The sequence below is a fragment of the Monodelphis domestica genome, chromosome 4, assembly GCF_027887165.1.
Source record: "Monodelphis domestica isolate mMonDom1 chromosome 4, mMonDom1.pri, whole genome shotgun sequence".
Taxonomy (NCBI): Eukaryota; Metazoa; Chordata; class Mammalia; order Didelphimorphia; family Didelphidae; genus Monodelphis; species Monodelphis domestica.
Window position 1 is genome coordinate 58634965 of NC_077230.1, and position 24431 is coordinate 58659395.

A 24431-nucleotide genomic window follows, 5' to 3' on the forward strand; every position below is an offset into this window, starting at 1 on the left:
GACAGTAAAACCATATTAGTGGGAGACTTGAACCAACCACTATCAAATTTAGATAAATCAAACCAAAAAATAAACAAGAAAGAGGTAAAAGAGGTGAATGAAATCTTAGAAAAATTAGAGTTAATAGACATATGGAGAAAAATAAATAGGGACAAAAAGGAATACACCTTTTCAGCAGCACATGGCACATTCACAAAAATAGATCATACACTAGGTAACAGAAACATGGCACTCAAATGCAGAAAAGTAGAAATAATAAATGCAGCCTTTTCAGATCACAAGGCAATAAAAATATTGATAGGTAAGGGTACATGGAGAGCCAAATCAAAAATTAATTGGAAATTAAATAATATGATACTCCAAAATCGGTTAGCTAGAGAAGAAATCATAGAAACAATTAATAATTTTGTTGAAGAAAATGACAATGGCGAGACATCCTTTCAAACCTTATGGGATGCAGCCAAGGCAGTACTTAGAGGAAAATTCATATCCCTGAGTGCATATATTAACAAATTAGGGAGGACAGAGATCAAGGAATTGGAAATGCAAATCAAAAAACTTGAGAACAAACAAATTAAAAACCCCCAGAAGAAAACCAAACTAGAGATCCTAAAAATGAAGGGAGAAATTAATAAAATCGAAAGTGACAGAATTATTGAGCTAATAAACAAGACCAGAAGCTGGTACTTTGAAAAAACAGACAAAATAGACAAAGTATTGGTCAATCTAATAAAAAAAAGGAAAGAAGAAAATCAAATTAACAGCATCAAGGATGAAAAGGGGGACAGCACCTCCAATGAAGAGGAAATTAAGGCAATCATTAAAAACTACTTTGCCCAACTATATGGCAATAAATATACCAACCTAGGTGATACAGATGAATATTTACAAAAATATAAATTGCCTAGACTAACAGAAGAAGAAATAGATTTCTTAAATAATCCCATATCAGAAAAAGAAATCCAACAGGCCATCAAAGAACTTCCTAAGAAAAAATCCCAAAGGCCTGATGGATTCACCAGTGAATTCTATCAAACATTCAAAGAACAGCTAATTCCAATACTATAAAAACTATTTGACATAATAAGCAAAGAGGGAGTTCTACCAAATTCCTTTTATGACACAAACATGGTACTAATTCCAAAGTCAGGCAGGCCATAAACAGAGAAAGAAAATTATAGACCAATCTCCCTAATGAATATAGATGCAAAAATCTTAAATAGGATACTAGTAAAAAGACTCCAGCAAGTGATCAGAAGAATCATTCACCATGATCAAGTAGGATTCATACCAGGGATGCAGGGCTGGTTCAATATTAGGAAAACCATCCACATAATTGATCACATCAACAAGCAAGCCAACAAAAATCAGATGATTATTTCAATAGATGCAGAAAAAGCCTTTGATAAAATACAATACCCATTCCTATTAAAAACACTGGAAAGCATAGGAATAGAAGGGCCGTTCCTAAAAATAATAAACAGTATATATATCTAAAACCATCATCTACAATGGGGATAAACTAAATCCATTCCCATTAAGATCAGGAGTGAAACAAGGATGCCCATTATCACCTTTATTATTTGACATTGTATTAGAAACACTAGCAGTAGCAATTAGAGAAGAAAAGGAAATTGAAGGCATTAAAATAGGCAAGGAGGAGACCAAATTATCGCTCTTTGCAGATGACATGATGGTCTACTTAAAGAATCCTAGAGATTCAACCAAAAAGCTAATCGAAATAATCAACAACTTTAGCAAAGTTGCAGGATACAAAATAAACCCGTATAAGTCATCAGCATTTCTATATAATTCCAACACAGCTCAGCAGCAAGAACTAGAAAAAGAAATCTCATTCAAAATTACCTTAGACAAAAATAAAATATTTAGGAATCTATCTCCTGAGACAAACACAGGAACTATATGAACACAACTACAAAACATTCTCCACAAAACTAAGACTAGACTTGAACAATTGGAAAAACATTAGCTGCTCATGGGTAGGACAAGCCAATATAATAAAAATGACCATCCTACCGAAACTCATCTATCTATTTAGTGCCATACCCATGGAACTTCCAAAAAAATTTTTTACTGATTTAGAAAAAACCATAACAAAATTCATTTGGAAGAACAAAAGATCAAGGATATCCAGGGAAATAATGAAAAAAAAATACAAAAGAAGGGGGCCTTGCAGTCCCAGATCTCAGACTATATTATAAAGCAGTGGTCACCAAAACAATCTGGTACTGGCTAAGAGACAGAAAGGAGGATCAGTGGAATAGACTCGGGATAAGTGACCTCAGCAAGACAGTATACGACAAACCCATTTGCCTTTGGGACAAAAATCCACTATTTCATAAAAACTGCTGGGAAGGGACAGCCTCTCCATCCATGCTGTCCCCATGGGAGAACAGTCTTTCCTTTCATGCTGTCCTCCCAAGGAACTGCTACCCAACTTGCTGTTCCACCTTGCTATCCTCCTGGCCACTCTCAACATTACTTTCTAAATTAATAAATCTCTTTTTTGTTTTAAAGCTAAGTTTTGGAGTCTTGCATGCTTGCAAAAGGTATCCTTCCAGAACCCCAAGGGTATCCTTCCTACCCATAACAGAAACCCCAGGTTTTGACCTTGTCACAGGGGAGTTTTCCCCCTGGGGGAGGTCCCGCTTCACCAGATAGTGGACATCCACTTCAGCTTTGGGGAAGTAGGTAGGGAGTCAGTCTCACAAGCTGAAGGTCCCAAGTTCAATCCTCAGTAAGGAGGGTGTGATGTACAGGGAAAGGCTTCTGGAGACAAAAGAGCTACTTGACTTCAGATGGGGTCTGCCCCCCCACCTGAAGTGGGTGTTTATTGTCTGGTGAGGTGGGACCTTCCCTCAGGGGAAAACTCTCCTGTGACAGGGTCAAAACCTGGGGTTTATACCTTATACTGACATGGGCACTGTACCCCAGAAACCCAGGCCAACTATTATCAGGGAAACTCCTTTGTCCTTGCATCCTTGTGACTCTTAACCTAGAAACACCCAATGACTCCACCCAGGGTCCTGGGATGTTTACCCTCTTTTGACCTCTAGATTTAAGGTGGACAAAGAAATGAATCTTTATGCCTCCAGGCAGACCCCAGTCAGATGACCACCCCACTCCACCAAATGCCTGAGGGACTAACATTCTGGTCATGTCCACACCAGGACCTAGCATATAAAGTGTATATAATCCCCAGAACTGATGTCATCTGGGGGACAGCCTCTCCATCCATGCTGTCCCCATGGAGGAACAGCCTTTCCTTTCATGCTGTCCTCCCAGGGAACTGCTCCCCACCTTGCTGTTCCACCTTGCTAGCCTCCTGGCCACTCTCAACATTACTTTCTAAATTAATAAATTTCTTTTTGTTTTAAAAAAAACTGCTGGGAAAATTGGAGGACAATGTGGGAAACCTTTGGTTTAGATCAACACCTCACACCCTACACCAAGATAAACTCAGAATGGGTGAATGACTTGAACATAAAGAAGGAAACTATAAGAAAATTAGGCGAACACAGAATAGTACACGTCAGACCTTTGGGGAGGGAAAGACTTCAAAACCAAGCAAGACTTAGAAAGAGTTACAAAATGCAAAATAAATAATCTGGAATACATCAAATTAAAAAGGTTTTTTACAAACAAAACCAATGTAACTAAAATCAGAAGGGAAGCAACAAATTGGGAAACAATCTTCATAAAAACCTCTGACAAAGGTTTAATTACTCAAATATACAAAGAACTAAATCAATTGTACAAAAAATCAAGCCATTCTCCAATTGATAAATGGGCAAGGGACATGAACAGGCAGTTCTCAGTCAAAGAAATCAAAACTATTAATAAGCACATGAAGAAGTGTTCTACATCTCTTATAATCAGAGAGATGCAAATCAAAACAACTCTGAGGTATCACCTCACACCTAGCAGATTGGCTAACATGACAGCTATGGAAAGTAATGAATGCTGGAGGGGATGTGGCAAAGTAGGGACACTAATTCATTGCTGGTGGAGTTGTGAATTCATCCAACCATTCTGGAGGGCAATTTGGAACTATGCCCAAAGGGTGATAAAAGACTGTCTGCCCTTTGATCCAGCTATAGCACTGCTGGGTTTGTACCCCAAAGAGATAATAAGGAAAAAGACTTGTACAAGAATATTCATAGCTGCACTCTTTGTGGTGGCCAAAAATTGGAAAACGAGGGGATGCCCATCAATTGGGGAATGGCTGAACAAATTGTGGTATATGTTGGTAATGGAATACTAATGTGCTAAAAGGAATAATAAAGTAGAGGAATTCCATGGAGACTGGAACAACCTCCAGGAAGTGATGCAGAGTGAAAGGAGCAGAACCAGGAAATCATTATACACAGAAACTGATACACTGTGGTACAATCGAAGATAATGGACTTCTCCATTAGTGTCAATGCAATGTCCCTGAACAATCTGCAGGGATCTAAAAAATACTATCCACAAGCAGAGGATAAACTATGGGAGTACAAACACCAAGGAAAAGCAACTGCCTGACTACATGGGTGGAGGTGATAGGACTGAGGAGAGACTCTAAATGAACACTCTAATGCAAATACCAACAACATGGAAATGGGTTAGAAACAGGAACACATGTGATAACCAGTGGAATCGTGCATCGGCTATGGGAGAGGGAGGGGGGGGGGGTGGAAGAAAATGATCTTTGTTTCCAGTGAATAATGTTTGGAAATGACCAAATAAATAATGTTAAAAAATATTTTATTAATGGCATTGATTTCTTTTGTATAAGAAAAATAAAATGTTTGCTTTTAAAATAAAGTTGAAAAGCAGAGTTTTTGAGAAGAGATCCACAGACTTCCCAGGCTGCCAACAGGGTTAATGACCATAAAACTTTTTATACTGCTTTCCTTTTTAGCTTTTTTGACTAATTTCACTTATGGAAAAGTAGTTTCTATAGTTACTTTTGGTATTAAGAGGAAATATTTCTTTTTTTTTTTAAATTTAGTATCATATAACAGATGTGGTGTCTTTTATATATGGTAACTTGCAAAAAAATAGTCAGAAAATCATTTCCCATGGGTTTTGTCAGGTTATTGAAATTCTTAGGGCCAATTAAACATAGATTAACTTTTTACAAAAAAGTCTTAGACAAACTTTAATAGCCTAATTTAGTGAGAATTTTGTGGCAAATAAAGACGAAAAGAAAGGAAAACAGTTCATGATTTCTACCATTTACTACCTAAGAAAGAATTCCCTCTGGTTTGGACTGATTTTCACCTTTAAAATTGTTTTAAAACAGCCTTATATTAGTATTCTTAGTATTCATTGAGATGTAATAGTAGTTTCCATGAAAAGTATTTCACAGCTAGAAGTAAACTATGAGAATATTAAACTAGTTAACTGCCATTTACCTGAAAGAAACTGTTGCAGGTGCACAGTATAACCACGAGCTGACTGTCATAATTGAAATCATTCTTTAAACATTCCACAAACATTTATTAAGTGACTACTATGTGGCAGGCACTTTTTTGCTGGTTGCTAGGGATACCGACTATCCTATCAGTATAACTCCATAGGTATAATCCCTTAAAACCCCTAAAACATAAAATTCAAGTTTAACTTTGATAAGAAGTTCCTAAAAAAGATGCCTTTATTTTAAATAAATTCTATGATTCTAGCTAATATTTTTCATACTACAAGATAACATAATAACTCTTAAGATTAAGATTTTAATGTGCACTTTTAAGTATAAGAAAAAATAAAATGTTTCCTTTTAAAATAAAAATCAAGTTTCTGGAAATGCAATAAGCAAAAATTCAAATTCTAAAGTGCTTTGAATGGTTTACAAACCTTTAGGTTCAGTATCAGACCATCTTATAGGAGAATTGTCATCACTTCTTTCTTTTTCTTTAGTCAGTTCACCTTGCTTTGAGAAACTATCACCTGGATTCTTCTCCAACTGTGGACACCTGAAAAACAAAATTATGCTGATTCTAAATTCTCTTCAAGCCTGGATGAATGTGGAAGCAGTGTATTGTATAAGTGGAAATAATGCTAGATTTGGAGTCAGAAAATCTGGGTTCAGATCCTATTTCTGCACTCAGTGGGCAAGTTCTGTTAATCCCTTTTGGCATCAGTTTCTTCATTTGTAAATGACAGGGCTGAACCAAGTGATACATGAAGTACTTCCCAGTTCTAACTCTATAATCTTATGACAAAGTCATATTATGTAATTATTTGATTTATTATTATATATAATTATATATATATATAACATAATATATAATTAATTATTAATTCAATGGTCTTTGGTGGCACCTCCTTTAACCTCTCACAGAGGTTAAGGGTAAGCTAATAGGTATAATAGGTTAAGCGAAAGTAGGCAGGGAATTATCCAAAAAGGCAATGATACATATTCAGTCTTGAAAAATCTGCAGTCTCAGACAAAATCTTCAAATGGAAGTGAAAAATGCAAATAAAGTAGACAGTAAATAAATTTTTACCACAAACCTTAGTTGGTTTGATTGCTTTTGAAGTCAAGATCAATTGTATGCTATTAGAATTACTGGATAGAAGGACAGCTAGGTGGCTCATTGAATAGAGTCAGACATGGAAATGGTAGATTCTGGTTTCAAATTTGACTCACATTCTAACTGTGTGATCCTAGACAACTCACTTAACCCCAACAACCTAACTCTTGCTGTTCTTCTGCCTTAGAACTGGTGCTCAGTATTGATTCTAAGATAGAAGGCAAGCATTTTTTTAAATTTACTAAAGAGGCAACCAACAAAGATGAAGACATGACAGCTAAATCTCTGGTTTGAAGAAAATAATTGGAAAAAAGTGGACATACTCATCAACAAAATTTTAATGTGGATAAAACAGGCTTAGTTTGGAAAAGAATGCCTCCCAGAACTAACTTTTCTAAGAAAAAAAAAAAAACCTCAATGTAAATTTAAAGTGGCTAAGGTTGCCTAATACATTTATTAGAAAGTAATGCAGAAATACCAACAACATGGAAATAGGTTCTGATCAAGGACACAAGTAATACCCAATGAAATTGTATGTCAGCTATGGGAAAGGTGGGTGGAGGGGAGGGAGGGAAATAATGTGATTATTGTAACCAAGGAATAATGTTCTAAATTGACTAAATAAATTACTTAAATAAAAAAAAAGAAAGTAATGCAGGAGTAAGATTTTAAATTAAAATCCAAGCTTATTTGCCATTTCAGAATCTTCACATTCAGAGAGCATAACTAGTAGTTTCCAGAATTCTGGTGGTCAAATAAGAAAGCTTTGATGACTAAAGCTGGTTCTAAAGAACAGTTTTCAAGTTTAGCTAGCTCAGCTATTAAAAAATATTGTGACAACAAACTAACATTTAAAGCATTACTGATTTTAGATAATGCTCAAGGTCATCCAATTACACTGGTTCAATGTGTGAGAATGTGAGCATGAAAATTCGTTAAGATGTGTGCCTACCGGTATATGTTAGAGATTTACAGAAAGAGAAGAAAGTTCAGTCTACACTGCTAAAATATGTTAAATGACAATATCAGCATTTTCATCACATCATCAATACAGGTTTAGATTCTGGTTACAATCCATATACTTTATTAGCTTTTAACACTGTACTTTCTCTAACCACTCTTATTGCTTTGTAAAATATTTGAATCAGAAATTCATTTTATCTAAAGAACAACCACCACACCATAACAAGGCAGCATTTTGGCAGCTTATAAATATAATTTAATTAGTGTTGATTTTGCAATTTATTTGATTTTTAAATTTTGTCTATGTAATGTTGATGATCAAATTAAAAATTACTTTTAAAAACCAGTACACAACCACTTTAGCACAACAGAACAATAAGAACAGTACTCTAGAAATTGCCATAATGATGTGTCTTAAGCATATTTTACTTATCTTAATCTATTCTAGGACTCATATACATTTTTAACCTGAAAACTGTTATCTCCAAAAAAAATATATAAGTTCTATGAGGGGAGGGGTTGTTTCCTTTTTATCTCTGTATGCCAAATACCTAGCATAGTATCTGACACAGAAAGAAAATTCTCGTTGGGTGAGAATTAATAATGACTATAACTTACATAGCACTTTAAAGTTTAGAAAGTGTTTCACATTTATTATCTCTTTTGAGCTTCATAGTAATTCTATGAGATAGATGTTGCTGTTAATCTCATTATACAGACGAGGAAACTGTGGCTGAGAGAGCTAGAGACTTGCTCAGGGTCACATAGCTACTAAGTATCTGAGTCAGCATTTGAACCCAGCTCTTCCTGACTCCAAATTTAGTGCCATCTATATTTACAGTCACTCACAATAAAATAGTAGTCAGAATAACATTTCCTCAGATGGAAAAGTAAACAGTTATTTCAGGAGAAATTGAGATTGTTATTACTAAATCATAAATAGAATAGAAACACCAAAAAGTTGCAATTACATTTCATTTCATTTGGAACAAAAAGTTTTAAAATATGTAAATTCACAAACTAAACTGATAGTGGGCTAATGTCTAACAATACTGAATATTACTGCCCATATGTCTTTCCAAATGTTTCAACTGATTAGCTAGTTATTGCTAGCCTCATTAGAAAGTGACTACAAATAAATCAGAAGATCTAAAATTATAGTCTGCATTTGAAAATGTCAAACATTCTTGAAAATGAATGTGAATGAAATTTTATTTGGCAAAGTGTAAGTGTGTTATTTCAATGGCTGCTGACTGTACTAAAAACTGGTTGTCAGATTTTATGAAAATTACAAGTCTCCCTTAAGATACACCATCCTTAAAATAAATTCAACACATTTTTGGCAGCAGCCTGAAAACTCCTGAAAACCTAAAGAACTAAACTGTAACTACTTTATAATATGAATAAAATGGTAAACAAACCAACATTCCTCTACATCATTTCAAAAGACTTGTCAATCTGGTCCTACTCAAACCAATCTATAGCCTTAGTTGGAATTGACCAAAGATTATGCTAACAGAGCACAAGTTTTAACAGGCATGTAATGCTGGAAAGACTGAGTACTGACTCAGAAAAGGAGTATGTATATATTGCTTAATTTTTTAAGAGGTTTATCATGAGAAGTCTGGTCACCAGACTTTTTTTTTTTTGAAGAGGTAACAATGAAAACCATCTACAAACAAATACAGGAGTATCAAATGGCATAATTAGAGGCATTATCCACACTGATAAAATCATGGCTCTTCTGAAATATTAAGTAACCTTATTTTTTTTAATATTAAGAGCTTTATAAGATTAGTGTTTGTTTTATATGACCAGAAAAGCTCACAGATAAATATAACTGAGTCCAAAAGGAGAGGCAGCTGTCCAATACCATTTGATCTGCCTTCCAACTGGAGACTCATATCCTTTGATAATAAGAGCTATGCCTTGATCTTATAAAAAAAAAAATCAGGTGACTAGAGCTCTAAGAATGGTTACATCAGCATGTCCAAGAAAGATTTCATGCCAACTGACAGCTTCAATAAACATGATTTCTTGCTGTAGTTGGTCTTGGATGAAGCCAAACACAAAAAGAGAATTTGTGGAAAAACTGGATGGATCTGACTAATAATACATTCTGCTCAGTGCTACATAATACTATCTGGTTGGCACTGAGATGGGCTGGTTTGCATGACATGGCCATTAACATTATACAAAAAAATCTACCGGGGCAGCAAGAATCATATCTGCTAAAGAGGACTTTTCATTGAGTACTGACATCTATACAAAGTTAAGGTAGGACTGCATTCACAACACCACAATTTTTCATCTAACCCTGGAACTGGTCATCTGAGCCTTGATGAAGGCAGACCAGTGAAGGCAGGAAAACCAACAGCTATCACACCTCAGACTCTCTTTGATAAAATATTAAACAACATAAGCAGGATCACATTTTAATAGGGAATAAAGCCAAAGCTTACTAACAAAAATTGTAGGGAAAACTAGAAAGCAACGTCAAAGAAAACTAGGCAAAGTCCAACATCTTAAACCATAAGCCAAGAAAATGTCAAGATGGGTACACATATTAGACTTTTAAAATGATATCACAAATAAATTAGGGAAACCTGGAAAAAATTCTTCTCATATCTATGACAAGGGAAGAATTCATAACTAAACAAGAGACCAAAGAGGTATAAAAGATAATTTTTATTACATCAATATAAAAAGATTTTGCACAAATGAAACCAATGCAGCTAAGATTAGAAGGAAAGCAAGAAACTGGATGGATATTTACAGCAAGTTTCTTGATGAAGGCCTTATTCTCAAATATACAGGGAACTGAGCCAAATTTGTAAAATAAGGGCCATTCCCTAGTTGTACCAGATCTGAAACTATACTATAAAGTAGTAATCATCAAAACAATCTGGTATTGGTTAAAAGAGTTGTGGATCAGAGAAACAGGTTAGAAAATCAATACACAGTACTTAATAATCATAGTAACCCAAGTTCCACGCCATTAGGGGAAGAACTCACTATTTGACAAAATTCCTGGGAAAACTTGAAAACAATATGGCAGAAATTAGATATAGATCAAATATCTCACACCACACACCAAGAGTAAGTCAAAATGGATACCTGGATCTAGAAATAATAGGGAATATCATAAACAAATTAGAGGAATACACAGAAAAGTTTACCTTGTCAGGCTTATGGATATGGGAAGGATTTATCACCAAACAAGACATAGAGAAAATTACAAAAAATAAAATGGATACTTTTTATTCCATTAAATTTAAAAGTTTTGGGGGGAAGCTGGGTGGCTCAGTGGATTGAGAACCAGGCCTAGAGATGGGAGGTCCTAGGTTCAAATCTGGCCTCAGACACTTCCTTGCTGTGTGACCCTGGGCTTAACTTAACTTAACCCCCATTGCCTAGTCCTTACCACCTTCTGCCTTGGAACCAATACACAGTATTGACTCTAAGACAGAAGGTAAGGGTTTAAAATAATAACAACAACAACAATAATAATAAATTTAAAAGTTTCTGTACAAACAAAATCAATGCAACCAAGACTAGAATGGAAACAACAAATTGGGAGGGAAAATGTATACCAAGTGTCTCCTGATAAAGGCCTCATTTCTCAAATATATAGAGAACTGAGTCAAATTTATAAGAATACACAGTATTCCTCAATTGACAATTAGTCAAATGATATGAACAAGCAGTTCTCAGATGAAGAAATTAAAACTATCTTTAGTCATATGAAGGAATGCTCTAAAACAGTTCTGATTAGAGAAATACAAATTAAAACAACTCTGAGATACCACTTCACACCTAACTGTAAGAGAGTAAATGAAGTAACTGCCTGGATCTTCTTGCTCTTCTGTTCCCTTTCTGGAATCCTCTGTCCTTCTTGCCCTTCCCTCGCCTGAGTTGCACTTCTAGCATGTTGAATCTGATTTTTCCTCTTTTACCTAACATAGTAGCTAGTGTGGCAAAAAAAAAATGATAAATGTTGAAGGGGATGTGGAAAATTGGGACACTGATGCACTGTTGGTGGAACTGTAAACAAACAATTCTGCTTTGTTTTGTTTTTGGAAAACTGTAATTTAATTAGTTAATTTAGAATATTTTTCCACAGTTACAAAATTCATGTTCTTTCCCTCCCTCTCCCATACCCCCTCCTGTAGTGGACATGCAATTACACTGGGTTTTACATGTGTCATTGATCAAGACCTATTTCCGTATTATTGATATTTACACTAGGGTCATCATTTAGAGTCTTATAGAACCATGTGATCAAGAAGTTGAAACAACTCTGGAGAGCAATATGGAACCAGACTCAAAGGGTCATAAAACTATGCATATCCTTTGGCCCAGCAATACCACCACTGGGTCTATATTCCAAAAAGATCAGAAATAGGGGAAAAGGATCTACTTGTACAAAAATATTTTTAGCAGCTTTTTTCATAGTAACAAAGAAGTAGAAACCAAGGGAATGTCCATCAATTGGGGAATGGCTGAACAAGCTGTGTTGTATGATTATAGTGGAAAATTTGCACCTTAAGAAATGATGAATAGGATGAGTTCAGAAAAACCTAGAAAGACTTATATTAAGTGATTCAAAGTGAAGTGAGCAGAATTAGGAGAACACTGTATACAATAACCTAAATATTGTAGGGTAATCAACTGTGAAGGACTAAACTATTATTTTAAAAAAAGGGGGGTGGGGTGCAACTGTGGATTGAGAGCCAGGCCTAGAGACAGGAAGTCCTAGGTTTAAATATGACCTCAGACACTTCCAAGCTGTGTGATCCTGGGCAAGTCACTTAACCCCCATTTCTTAGCCCTTACCACTCTTTTGCCTTGGAACCAATACACAGAATTGATTCTAGATGGAAGGTAAGGGTTTAAAAAAAAAATAACGTTCCAAGACAACCCCAGAAGACTCATAATGAGGGAGAGAAAAAAATGCTATCCACAATCAAAGAAGGAACTGTTGGAATCTGATTGCAGATCAAAACACATCATCCTTCAGTTTATTTCCTTCATGAATTTTTTATTGTATATTTATGTGTCTTCAATCACAATATGGAAAATATGATTTCATGAAACCACTAATATAACTTATATAAGACTACCTCCTTAAAGAGGGAAGGGAGAGAGGAAGGGAAAAAATCTGAATCACAAACTGTCAGAAAACAATTGTCAAAAATTGTTTCTACATGTAATATAAAAAAATAAAATTTAATAAAGTAAAAAAAGTCATTTCCCCAACTGATAAATAGTCTGAAGAACTTTTCAGAAGAAGAAATCAAAGCGATCCAATACTCATACTTGAAAAATGTTCAAAATCACTAATAATTAGGGAAATGAACTTTAAAATAACTCTGAGATACCATATCACACATATCAGAGCATCTAACATGACAGAAAAGGAAAATAATAAATGTTGGAGAGGATATGGAAAAATGTACATTACTCACTGATGGTGGAGTAGTGTAACTGACCCAACCAATCTGGAGAACAATTTGGAACTATATCCAAAAGGCTATAAAATTGTGTATACCCTTGGACCCAGCAATACCACTACTAGGTCTATATTTTAATTCAAAGATATAGAATGAAAAGGGCTCATATGAACAAAATATTTCTAGCATCTCTTTTTGTGATTGCAAAGCAGGAGAAATTAAGTGAATGTCTATGTACTGGAGAATGGTTGAACAAGTTGAGGCATGTAATTGTGATGGAATGTTGTTATGCTATAAGAAATGATGAAGAAGATGTTTCAGAAAAACCTAGAAAGCCTTATATGAACAAGGCAAAGTAAAGAGAGAAAGATGATGACAATCAACTGTGAAGACTTAGCTACTCTGATAATATAATAATCTAAAACATTCAAAAGGACTCATAATGTAAAATGCTATCCACTTTCAGAGTGAATCCATTGAATGTAGATTAAAACATTTTTTCTTCATTTTTTTTCTCAACCTGGCTAATGCGGAAATGTTTTACAAAATTTCCTATGTATAACAAGTATTATATATCTTACCTTCTCAATGAGTGCAGGAAGGGGTAAAAAGAGGGAAAGAATTTGAAACTGAAAATAAGAATAAATCTTTTAAAACATTTTAATATGCACTCTTGTTGATTTGTGGCCCCAAAATGGGGTACTCACCATTCAATTTCAGATTCAAGGTCACAAAAAGAGATGCTAGAAATATTTTGTACATATGAGCTCTTTTCCTTTTTCTTTGCTCTCTTTGAATTGAAGTATAGATCTAGTAGTGATATTGCTGGGGATTTATGCTGGAAATTCTTCTAGGGATGGAAGAATCAATTTCAATATCAATCAATATGATCACTTATCTGGACCTTATATATAAATCAAAATTAACACACTGGCAGAAATCAGATGCAGTAAATACTTTTATTTTACACTATGTATTTTTTTTTTATTTTAAGAATTGTGTGGTATCCAAAAGTACCCTCAGTCTCTTGGACAGAACAATCAACAAGAATGGTAAGAGATGGCTGTACCTTTCTTCAAAATACCAGTATTGAACCCCTATATCTCCCTTATAAAATGAGAGGAGTGAATATACTGACCCTGCCCCTAATTGGGGAAGCAAATATTAGGCAGGTATATCAGGGAAAGCTATTGGCCTCAACTGATCTGAGTAGGCTTTTCTATCAATTCTTCAGTGTAAGAGTGAGAAACAGAATGACTAGAATGCTACCTCTACCCTACTCTACTACCTACTCCTAGTAGAAGACCTTATTATATACTTAAATGACTCTATGGAGGGAGAGTTTGGAAATAAGGGTACAATTCCATCAAACATTTGGTTCCCAACATGAGTAGACTCCCACTGGTTGTCTACAAAATTTCTTCCAAGTAAAAGTAACCAATGTCCTCTTATCCCTAGCAATAATTGCTCTTTGGCCTCCAGAAGAGGTGGAGAAGACTTTAAACCATGAACTTTGACATTTTTACAAAGATTAGTTTGCAATTTGTAATATATATTCCATTAACTTTATTGCACCAGCCTGCACCTTTTTTTATGAGAAAGATTCTTTGCTCGGTTCAGTGTTGCATTTTCACAGAGTCAAGTTAGAATGAGGTCTTGTTAAATGGGGCCAAGAAAATTGACTCTAGAAACAAGTGTTGTTATCATTGAGAGCATCAAAAGAAGCACTAGCACAAGTCCTCTGCCACTGTAGTACTCAATTGAGAGGGGCTATTATCCAACAGCCTGATCTCAATTTAAATAGTGAAGAATATCAGATTGCCAGGAAAAAAAAAGTTGGGTAAATTTGACTGTTCCAAGGTTGAAAAGGACATTTCAACTAAAGTTAGTAATTCTTGATCATAAAGTGCCATACTGTTGTTGTCATTGACCTTACTATGCCTTTTTAAAATAGGTATTATGCCTTTCAATTGACCAGAGCAGGCAAAGTTGAAAAATATCAAATAGTATGTCAGCATCTGGCTCAGCAATGCTACCAAATGTATGATAAGTATGATAAGCCAGAGCTCTGGGAGGTTGGTATCCAAATAACAACTCAGTATTATTCAAATTGAAAATCATCTATAGGTACACAAGTCTCATGAGGAAATCTGATAATTTGTGTAGGAATCCATTAGACAGAGTATGTTATGGAGATATATCCGTAACACCACCAAAGTGAGGTAATATACAAAATAAACATAAAGTATTTCTTCTTTTTAATCATTTTAGCAAAGGCAAAAACAATTTTATCTTTACTTAAATCAAGAAGCAATTATTAGTTTTACTTTAGAGAGAACTCTTTTACTTTTGTTTTGTTCTTTGTTCTTAAATAATAGTTGTTGTTTAGTTGTTTAGGTCACATCTGACTCTTCATGACCCCATTTGGGTCTCTTTTGGGGGGGGGGGGCAAAGATACTGGAGTGATTTGCTATTTCTTTCTACTGCTCATTTTACAGAAAAGGAAACTAAGATAAAGTGTCTGAAGCCATATCTGAACTCAGGTTTTCCCAACTCTGGTCCTGGGGCTTTATCCACTGTGTCGCCTAGCTGCACTAAATGATGTATAGACTTGTTTATATTTTAATGTATTTTAAACATGTTATTATTTTTATTATTAATGGAATTATGAACACATTTGTATATATGTATATATCAGAAAATTCTAAAATGAATCATTAAATAGTACCTGAAAAAGTGTATATTTCAGACATTATTTGAATAAAAGTAAAATTCATATTGCATAACCAGAAAGGATGGCTATTCTAATATTCGTTCCAATGCTTCATCCACATTTTAACTAGAGCTGGCATTTTTCTGATATTAGTAAAAATAACCAAAGCATGGAGGATATTAATGACTTTACACCTAAATCATTGATATGCTCTCCTGGGACACCTGTATGGCAAGTTAGTTTAGCTGTATTTGTATAGTTTCTAATAAATTTACATCCTAACTATTTAAGAAACAAAGCCCTGACAAATTTAATATTACTATTACACAATCTTCTTTCTGCTTATACTTCTTTCTTCTCTTCTGGGGCCAAAGGATAATAAATAATAAAGGAGATCCTTTCTCATGGCCACAAGGCTCTCAGGTTCCTCAAATCATATTTCCTCTGGCCCATGCCCATAATCAAGGGAGCTCCTAGATGCTCACATAGTACCTTGAAGGTTCATCCATCGATACTATGCCTGGACACATTTCCCTACAGTTAAGCATATTCCCAACTCCTTTTACTATCTCCATTATGGTAATACTAAAGCTTTAACAGAAGAACAGAACTTCCTATACAATCTCAGTTGTTTGCCTCCTCATCACTCAGTGCCATCCAGCAATGCCTCACTCCAGATATGCCTGCAACCCTTCCAGTATGTTCTCTGATGAAAAATCCTCTTATCTTAAACCTCTTCCTTTCTTCTTCCTTCCATCTTCTGGTTCCTAGCTCTCTTGATGATAATACAATTCTGGTCACTCTCTGGCTGCACTTTCTCTCATAACCCCTCCCTCTCCTGAATGATCTGGGGGAGGAGGAGGGAGAATACCCCTTGCTTGCTATTTTTATTTGTGAACTCCTTCTACCACCTTTCAACAATTTTCTCTCTTTTGAGATTCACTCACTGACTATATTGTTTTTTCCTGCTCAATAAATTCCAGGGGCTATAAGCATAAAGAATAAAACAATCTCTACTCTCAGGGATGATACATAATAACTGAGAAGATAAATATATTTATAGGTAAATATAGAAAAACATAAAAATTGATACACAAATATAAAAATAGTTAAATACAAGGTAGTTTGGAAATGAAGGTGAATCCTAGCAATCTAGGGAATCGGAAAAGGAATGAAGATGATCCATAAATTCATTTTCAAGGAAGCAAAGGATTCCATTAGGCAGATCAAGAAGGAAATGTAGGCCAGGCCATGTGAAATTGTGACAAGGAGAGGTAAGGAGACAGGAGAAACAGTGTTGTGAGAGATTTTTTTGGTCGAATTCAAAAATGCAAAGGGGAAAACAATGTCCAAACATGATAGAAAAACAAGTTTCCTGATGGTTCTGTGGCCTAGATATGATGATCTAATGACGAATATAACTTTGATACAAATAGTCCTCATTTTGTTTTTTGCCATGTATGAAAGGAATCCTCTTTTAGGATCATACATGAGATGTTGTCCTGCCAGTAACCCTGCATTCCTGGAGCTATGTCACTTATGTCACCTACATGACTGAACCTGATCCGAACATGGCTCTGAATTTGACCCAGAAGGGAAAGAGAGAATAAAAGGGGCAATCCAGGAGTGTTTGCACTCTCTATCTTTGGTGACCAGGCTAGGGGAACTACTACTGGGGTAAGGCTGAGACCACCCATGTGGTAGTTTATATTAGACTATTTTACTTTTATCCTTCTACCTATTTCTGATCTTTTACCTATCCAAGTGATTCTAATAAACTTTATAAAATTCTAAGGATAGTCTGAAATTTAATTCTTACAACCATAATTCCTATCATAAAGAGCTTAGTTTTTACCTACATACCTTGTAAAGTAGATCATCTTAAAGTAGATCACATTTTCTACCAAAATGGGGGTAAGTTCTTTACCAATGGCTCATTTTCAAAAAAATTACAATCAACAATGTCATTAAAGTGAACATACAATGACAAGTTTCTATCATATTTTTAAGTAATACTCCAAGTCATAGAATCATAGATGTTAGGACTAGAAGGATATTAGAAGTTATTTTCCTCTTTGGTTGAGTATAAATGGAGGTCAAAAGATAAAATAAGAAAGGTCATACTGCTAGAAACAGAATGAAAAGTAGAATACAAGTTTCTTCTAATTCCAATGGAAGCAATACTCTCTCCAACACACTATATCCCTCCCAAATTTTGTTCTACAAAATACGCTTAAGCATACATCATACAATGATTACGAAGATATCAGTGTTGCACAATGTTTTGTTGTTGCTGTTACTGTTTTTAACTGGATCTGTGATTTCACTGGTGGGAGGAATTCCAGGTAAAGAAATCCCCCTGGATCAATTCAGATCTACAACTCAGAATAGCAGAGCATTTTATCTCTCACACTTAAGAGGTTAAGTAATTTACTAGGGTTACACAGCCAGTATCAGAGGCAGGATCTTAAATCAGGGCATGTTGACTCCAGCTGGATCTCTATTCCCTAGCCTGCTCTGCTTTTCTAACAAAGTATATGACATATAGGGAAAAAAAATCTACCTAAAACTAATATATTAGCCATAAAAGGTAATGGGCGGAGGTATGATATCCAAAAAATCAAAATCGGCAAACACTGATTAAACGACAACTGTTATAGTATTATTATGCTATATACAATAGTTGCAAAGGCAAAAATGAAAGTCCCTCTTTTGTCTTCAAATGGTTTATATTCTAATAGAAATAGCATGCACTCATATAAGAATATATATACATATATGAAGTAAATACAAAGTAATAGGAAGAGGATAATTGCAAGGATGGAACTATCAGTTGAGTAGGGAAATTAGGAAAGTCTCTTTTGTATTTTGAAACTTGAACTGAGTTTTTAAGGTAGCTAAGGATTCTAAGGGGTAGAAGTACAGTACATTCCAGAAATAAGGAACAACCTATACAAAGACAAGTTGATAGAAGATGAGATGGTGTATGTAAAGAGCTGGCAATAAAATCAATTTGGCTGGACACAAAGTATATGAAGGGGTGTAATATATAAGCTTTAAAAGGTGGGTAAGCATTAAATTGTAAAGGGCATCAAATGCCAACATAGAGAAGTTTGTATTTTGTCCCAGGGTCAGTTGGGAGCCACCAGAGCTTTTTGGGCAAGGGAATGAATATAGTCAGACCTCTATTTTATGAACATCAGTCTGACAGCTGTGTGGTATGTGATAATAACAATAATAACTGTAATTAACATAGTGTTTTAACCTTCCCTGTGTTATCTCATCTAGTCCTAACAACAACCTAGCAAGCTAGGTGCTATTATTATCCTCAATTCATAGATGGGAAAATAGAGGCTGAGACAGGTTAAGTGATTCAACCAGAGCCACAATTTCTGATAAATGTCTGAGGCAGCATTTTGAATTCAGGTCTTGACTCTAAATATAGTGCTCTATCTACCATAACAGCACAGGAGAAAGTCTATAATAAAGGAAATTTATTATAATCTAGATCAGAGATGTTAAGGAATAGAATTGGAATAGGAATGGAAAGAATAGGATCTGATGCAACAGATGTTGTCAAAGTAAAATTAGTAAGACTTGGCAATTGATTGGATTAGGGTAGAACACATATGTGTCTATGACTACTGGAGACCAGATTTATGACCTTTTGGTTGAAACTGGAGCCAGTAAATCAGCTTTTCAAAGTTTTCCTAAGAATTGTAGAACTGTTGGTACAATGGAAGTAATAGGTGCTACTGGAAAACCACAGAGAGTAGCAAAATTACAACCAAAAATGATTACTTCACATCCATTATCCATTACCTATTTCAGGGAAGAGCAAAAGAGGGTGAAGAATCAAAGACTACAACTCTCAGGTAGCAAATGTGGTCTCTAGAAAGAAGGTGGTAGCCTCAAAAGATAAGGAACTTAGCAAGAAGCATGAGTTTGGGTGGAAAGATAATGAATTGTTTTAGATAAATTTGTTTTGAGATACCTATAAGATATAGTAATGGCCATGGCAGTTGGTGATATGCAACTGAAGTTTAAGAAAGAGACTAAGGTTCAATAAATAAATTTGCAAGGCATCTGCATAAAGATGATAATTGAACCCAAGGGAGCTGATAAAATCATTGTGAGATAGGGTACAGATAGAAAATAGAAGAAAGTCCAGGCTAGTTCCTTAGGGTACATTTGCACATAGAAGGCAGGAAATAGATGATGATCCAGCAAAGAAGCAGCCTTTGAAGAGCAGAGGCAAGAAGAGAACACAGGGAAAAGGGTGTCATGAAGAGGTTCAAGTATCTAGAAGGGAAGAGGAGTCAGAGGTGACAAGTAGTCCTGAAAAGTAAAGAAGGATGAGAATTGAGGAAAAGTTTTTCATGACTTTGAAAAAAGAAATTTTGTTTAAGTGATGAGTTCATATGCCAGACATTAGGGAATTTATGAAGAGGAAAGAATGTAACGTCAACAAGTGTAGACGACTTTTCCCCCTAAGTTTTTGGCTGTTAATGAGAGGAGAGCTATAGTGTGATGTTGAGAACAATGTTGTGACAGGGTCATGTGAAGGTTTTTAAATAATAGTTGACTGGTCAAGTTTGTAGGCAACACAGAATTAACCATTATATAGAGAGAAATTTAAAGGTAGGAGGAACAACTTGCAAGTAAACAATAAGAGAAGAAAAAAGGAATCAGCAACAAGGAAAAAGAGGGATTAATGTTGGCACAAAAAATGGTCACCTCATTGTCAGAAGAAGGAAAAAATGGTGAATGATTTCAATGGGTTTTGAGATGAAGAAGTGGGAAGAAAGAACTCAGAATGAACTGCCTCTTATTTTTTTCATTAAGGCATGAAACAAAAATTTTTGATGGGAGGGAGAGGGAAAAGAATGAGAAAAAGAGTCCCAGAGAAAGAGAAGGAAGGGTGGTGTAGAAGGTTTGGGGAGAAAAGGTTTAGAAAAGCTGCTAAAAAGGAATACAATAGATAATCAACTAAGGAAGAGTAAAAGGACTGCCTTGCAACAGTAAGAAATCACATAGGTTTGGAGTGGATCTCGTTATCAAGTCTCTATGGATTCTTCTAATGGTTCATGACTTCCAGCACCATTCAGTAGCAAGGAGCAGGAATGGAACAAGTAGATAATAAGGGTAACATGGAGTTGGAGTTTGGCAACATTTGAGTGGTAACAGAACAAAAGGGGAAAAGGGAATAAGAACAAAGACCAGAACAAAATTAAGCTGATTAACTATAAAATCAGACTAGAGAGGAAGGAAAGTTAATTTGCTGCAAGGCTTGGGAGAGGACTAAGAGATAAAAAGAATGGAAGCAATAATTAGGGCAAAGAATATATTTAGGAATGTAATATAGGGAGATAGGGGTTGATTGAAGATTGTCACACAACAGAATTTCTGAGTTTTTTAATGATGGAAGCAGAGCAAAAGAAATTGAAGAACTGAGAGTCCATAGTGTTTGACAGAATGTCAACACACATAAAGACTTCCTCTAGTAAGAGAGTGCTCCTTTCCTATTAGTCAGATGCTAAATGCCTTAAGGAAGGACCCAGGAGTGAAAAGAGAACTGCCACCAAGATCTAGATGGGATTATAAATCTGAATAGGGAGGGAACCTCAAAAGAGAACAAGTTGCTCAGTGATGATGGTCTGGAAGCATAAGAGGGAAGCAAAGAATGTGCCTACTCTTCTTCACCCAGCATGTCAGGCAGGGGTCATGAGGAAAGGTAAATTCAGAACTGAGGAGAATGGTCAAAGAAAGGAAATACCTTCAAGGGCAAGTCAGGTCTTCATGAGTGCTAGAAAATGGAAAGAATACAAGATGTCAAAGATGAAGGGAAGTTTATTAACAATAGAATGGATGTTGCCAAGTGTACAATGGAATGAATGGGCCAGAGCTGGACTGGGGTAGGGCTGAGATGTACAGGGGTGAGGAAAAAGGAAGTGGTAGAAGGGGGAGAAGCTAATTCTTGCTCAGTCAAAAGTTCTGCATTATCAGGATTGGGAAAGAAAGACATGGGAGTTTGCTAGTCACAGAATGGCACCTTTTAATAGGAGCTAGCATCTCAAGAATCTTCTGAATGACAAAGAACAACTTTGTTCTCTTCCAAGCACTAGGGAAGAAGAAAAATGGGGCCTGTTGTCAGTGGCCCTTCCTATAAATGCTGATTCTAATATCTAAGCATGTGGTCCTCATAAGAGGACCCAGATGCTTGAGGTATGTGAATATAGTAACTAAGGCTCTGTTAGCAAAAATACAGGGAATGATGTCTAAGGTTTACATCTAAAGGTTGGATCTAAGAAATAAGAGGTAAGGAATGTAAGAATCTGATCTCATACAAAAATTTGGTCTCAAAATTCTAGGAAAAATGGCTTTCTTATGACCGTAGTATGGTAAAAACAGAATACAGAAATGTAGGCTTAGGCTGTGAGATATGGCACAGTTACAGAATACATAAGGGGACCAGCACAATAGTTTAAGGGGCAGAAACCTGAGATGCCATTATGTATAAGAAGACATCAAGAGACATCAACCATGGTTCCCACAATGGCTGATTCCAGCCAATTGCTCTCTAGTCTTATCCTGGTTTTTAATGGGTTGACTGACCTTTCAACATTAAACACATGATCCTATGCAATTATCTGTCCATCTAAGAAGTATTTTTAATAGCAACTGACAGAACTAATACTTTAGAATCATTCCCCCAACTTCCATTAACAAATCATTGCCCACATGAAGTTCTCCTGGAGAACCAAGTAAAGGCATTGAGAAGTAAGGTACAAATATTAATTAAACCTCACTGAGTAAATAAAATAATATAATATAAAGCATAAAAATGTCTGCCTAATTATTAATTTTTATTGACTGCACAAATTTCCACTGCAAGAATTTTATTTTCAGAGTACAAATCCATTTCTTATATTTGTAACTTAAATGCTATGGAATTCTATGGAATTCCAGACTAACAGACCAAAAAACAAACCTAAACAATATCCTCAAGGGCTAGAATGTTCTCTTTTATGATATTTTAATAACATATTACCATTTTTTTGGTCTTTGAGAGTTAAGTATTACTTTTTCAAAATGAAATACTATAATTAATCCATTTGACTAAAAGTTACAATTAAAAACATACCAGTTAGAAATTATTTTAAATAAAAGTTAATAAATATTCTATTAAAAGTCAGAAACATTTTCCATGCTTCTACTAATGATCTATTTCAAAAGAATAAAAGGAAAATTAACCCACACAAAAATGGAAAACAATTACAAAGCTCACAGAGAAAATGAAATCTGGAAACCCTTCATTCTCTATTTTAAAGCTTTGGGCTCCCTCTGCTGAAAATCTCTAAAATTATATTAATGAAATTTAAAATAGCAATGTGAACTCCTTTCACCAAATAATACACTGCTTTCTTAGTTACTAAAAAATAATTCAAAAAGCTATCTTAAAGTAATATTTAAATCTTTATTGCTTTTACTATACACAAACATTTTTTAAAACAACTCTCTCATCCATATCTATATAGCTTAGGATGCAGTGAGAACTTGCTTTCTTGGGGAAAAGCTATTTTAAATGAATACATTATTTTTTTAACGAACTTGAGAAATATTAGAGACCATTGGTCAATCTAATGCTACATAAATGCTTCAAACAATAATTTACACCAATCTAAAAAGAAGTATCTGCATTTGCTATGTGTTCTCTACAACAAGCATTTCTCAGGGGGGTAGGGTCCAATGTGGTTATGAAATGAACAATACTCCATATAGGCATATAATGTAGACTGGGCCAGGAAGATTGGACTAACTTTTCCTTAAATGGAATTAAAACTGTCCTGGATATTTTATCAAGACCCAGGTCAAAGGCTAGATTCCTGGTACTGAGTAGAAAAGCCATTCATGGAAAGAGTCCCAGCAATTATTCTCCAAGGCTTCATACTGTCAGACCAGCTAAAGACCATAATGGGAGAAAAGAAAAAACTGGAAATTCGATTAAAATTTTTTTTAATTCTGAACTTAACAAACATTAACTAAAATGAATACTTCCAAACAGAAAACAAATGAGAGGGCTGTACATAATACTGCAGATATCTATCATAGATAGCTTGCTTTTCTTCTTAAATATATATATGTGTATATATATATACATACATATATATATATCCTAAATATGTGCTTATATCTTTTTATATAATATTTTACTTTACAAGCTGTCCTGAGTCAGTTATTCATTCTAGCCTTCCTTCTAAGAAACAAACACTAATGTAAGGGACAAGGTCTTCAAATGTAAAATTAACAGTGAACTTTCTATAGAATTTCAGGCTCAATTTAATTAGAAGACAACAAAAATGAAGAATTCACTTGTAGTGTCAAGCTTAAATAGAAATGTTCCCTGTGAGGGGCATATTGATTAAGAAAACCACAAATTAACATTAACTATGTCTTACTGATTGTTAAAGATTCTCCAATTACATTGTCATCTGGTTCAGCCACAAAGTCCATAGCACAAATCTGACACCTAAATTTTCTAGTATATCTTACATTCTATCTCATCTGTATAAAACCCCAAAAGATGTCTGTGAAAAATAAAAGGCTGACTTTGAAAACTTCTTGTTTATGTCCTTTGACCATTTATCAGAAAACAGTTCTCAGTCTTATAAATTTGAATCTCTCCTTTATGTATCTTGAAAATGGTTCCTTTAACAGAGAAAATTGTTGCAAAGATTTTTCCCAGTCACCTATTTTCATTCT

The 24431-nt window shown here is 34.9% G+C and overlaps 1 protein-coding gene across 8 annotated transcripts in view; it reads right to left on the reverse strand.

Moving 5' to 3' along the window:
* SENP7 (SUMO specific peptidase 7) overlaps positions 1-24431 on the reverse strand; it is a 195086-nt gene that overhangs the window by 89557 nt on the left and 81098 nt on the right. For all 8 annotated transcript variants that reach the window (XM_056793414.1, XM_056793411.1, XM_016433431.2 and 5 more), the window contains one exon: positions 5860-5978. In XM_056793414.1, coding sequence (XP_056649392.1) covers positions 5860-5978 — 119 coding nt within the window. The remainder of the gene's footprint in view (positions 1-5859; positions 5979-24431) is intronic.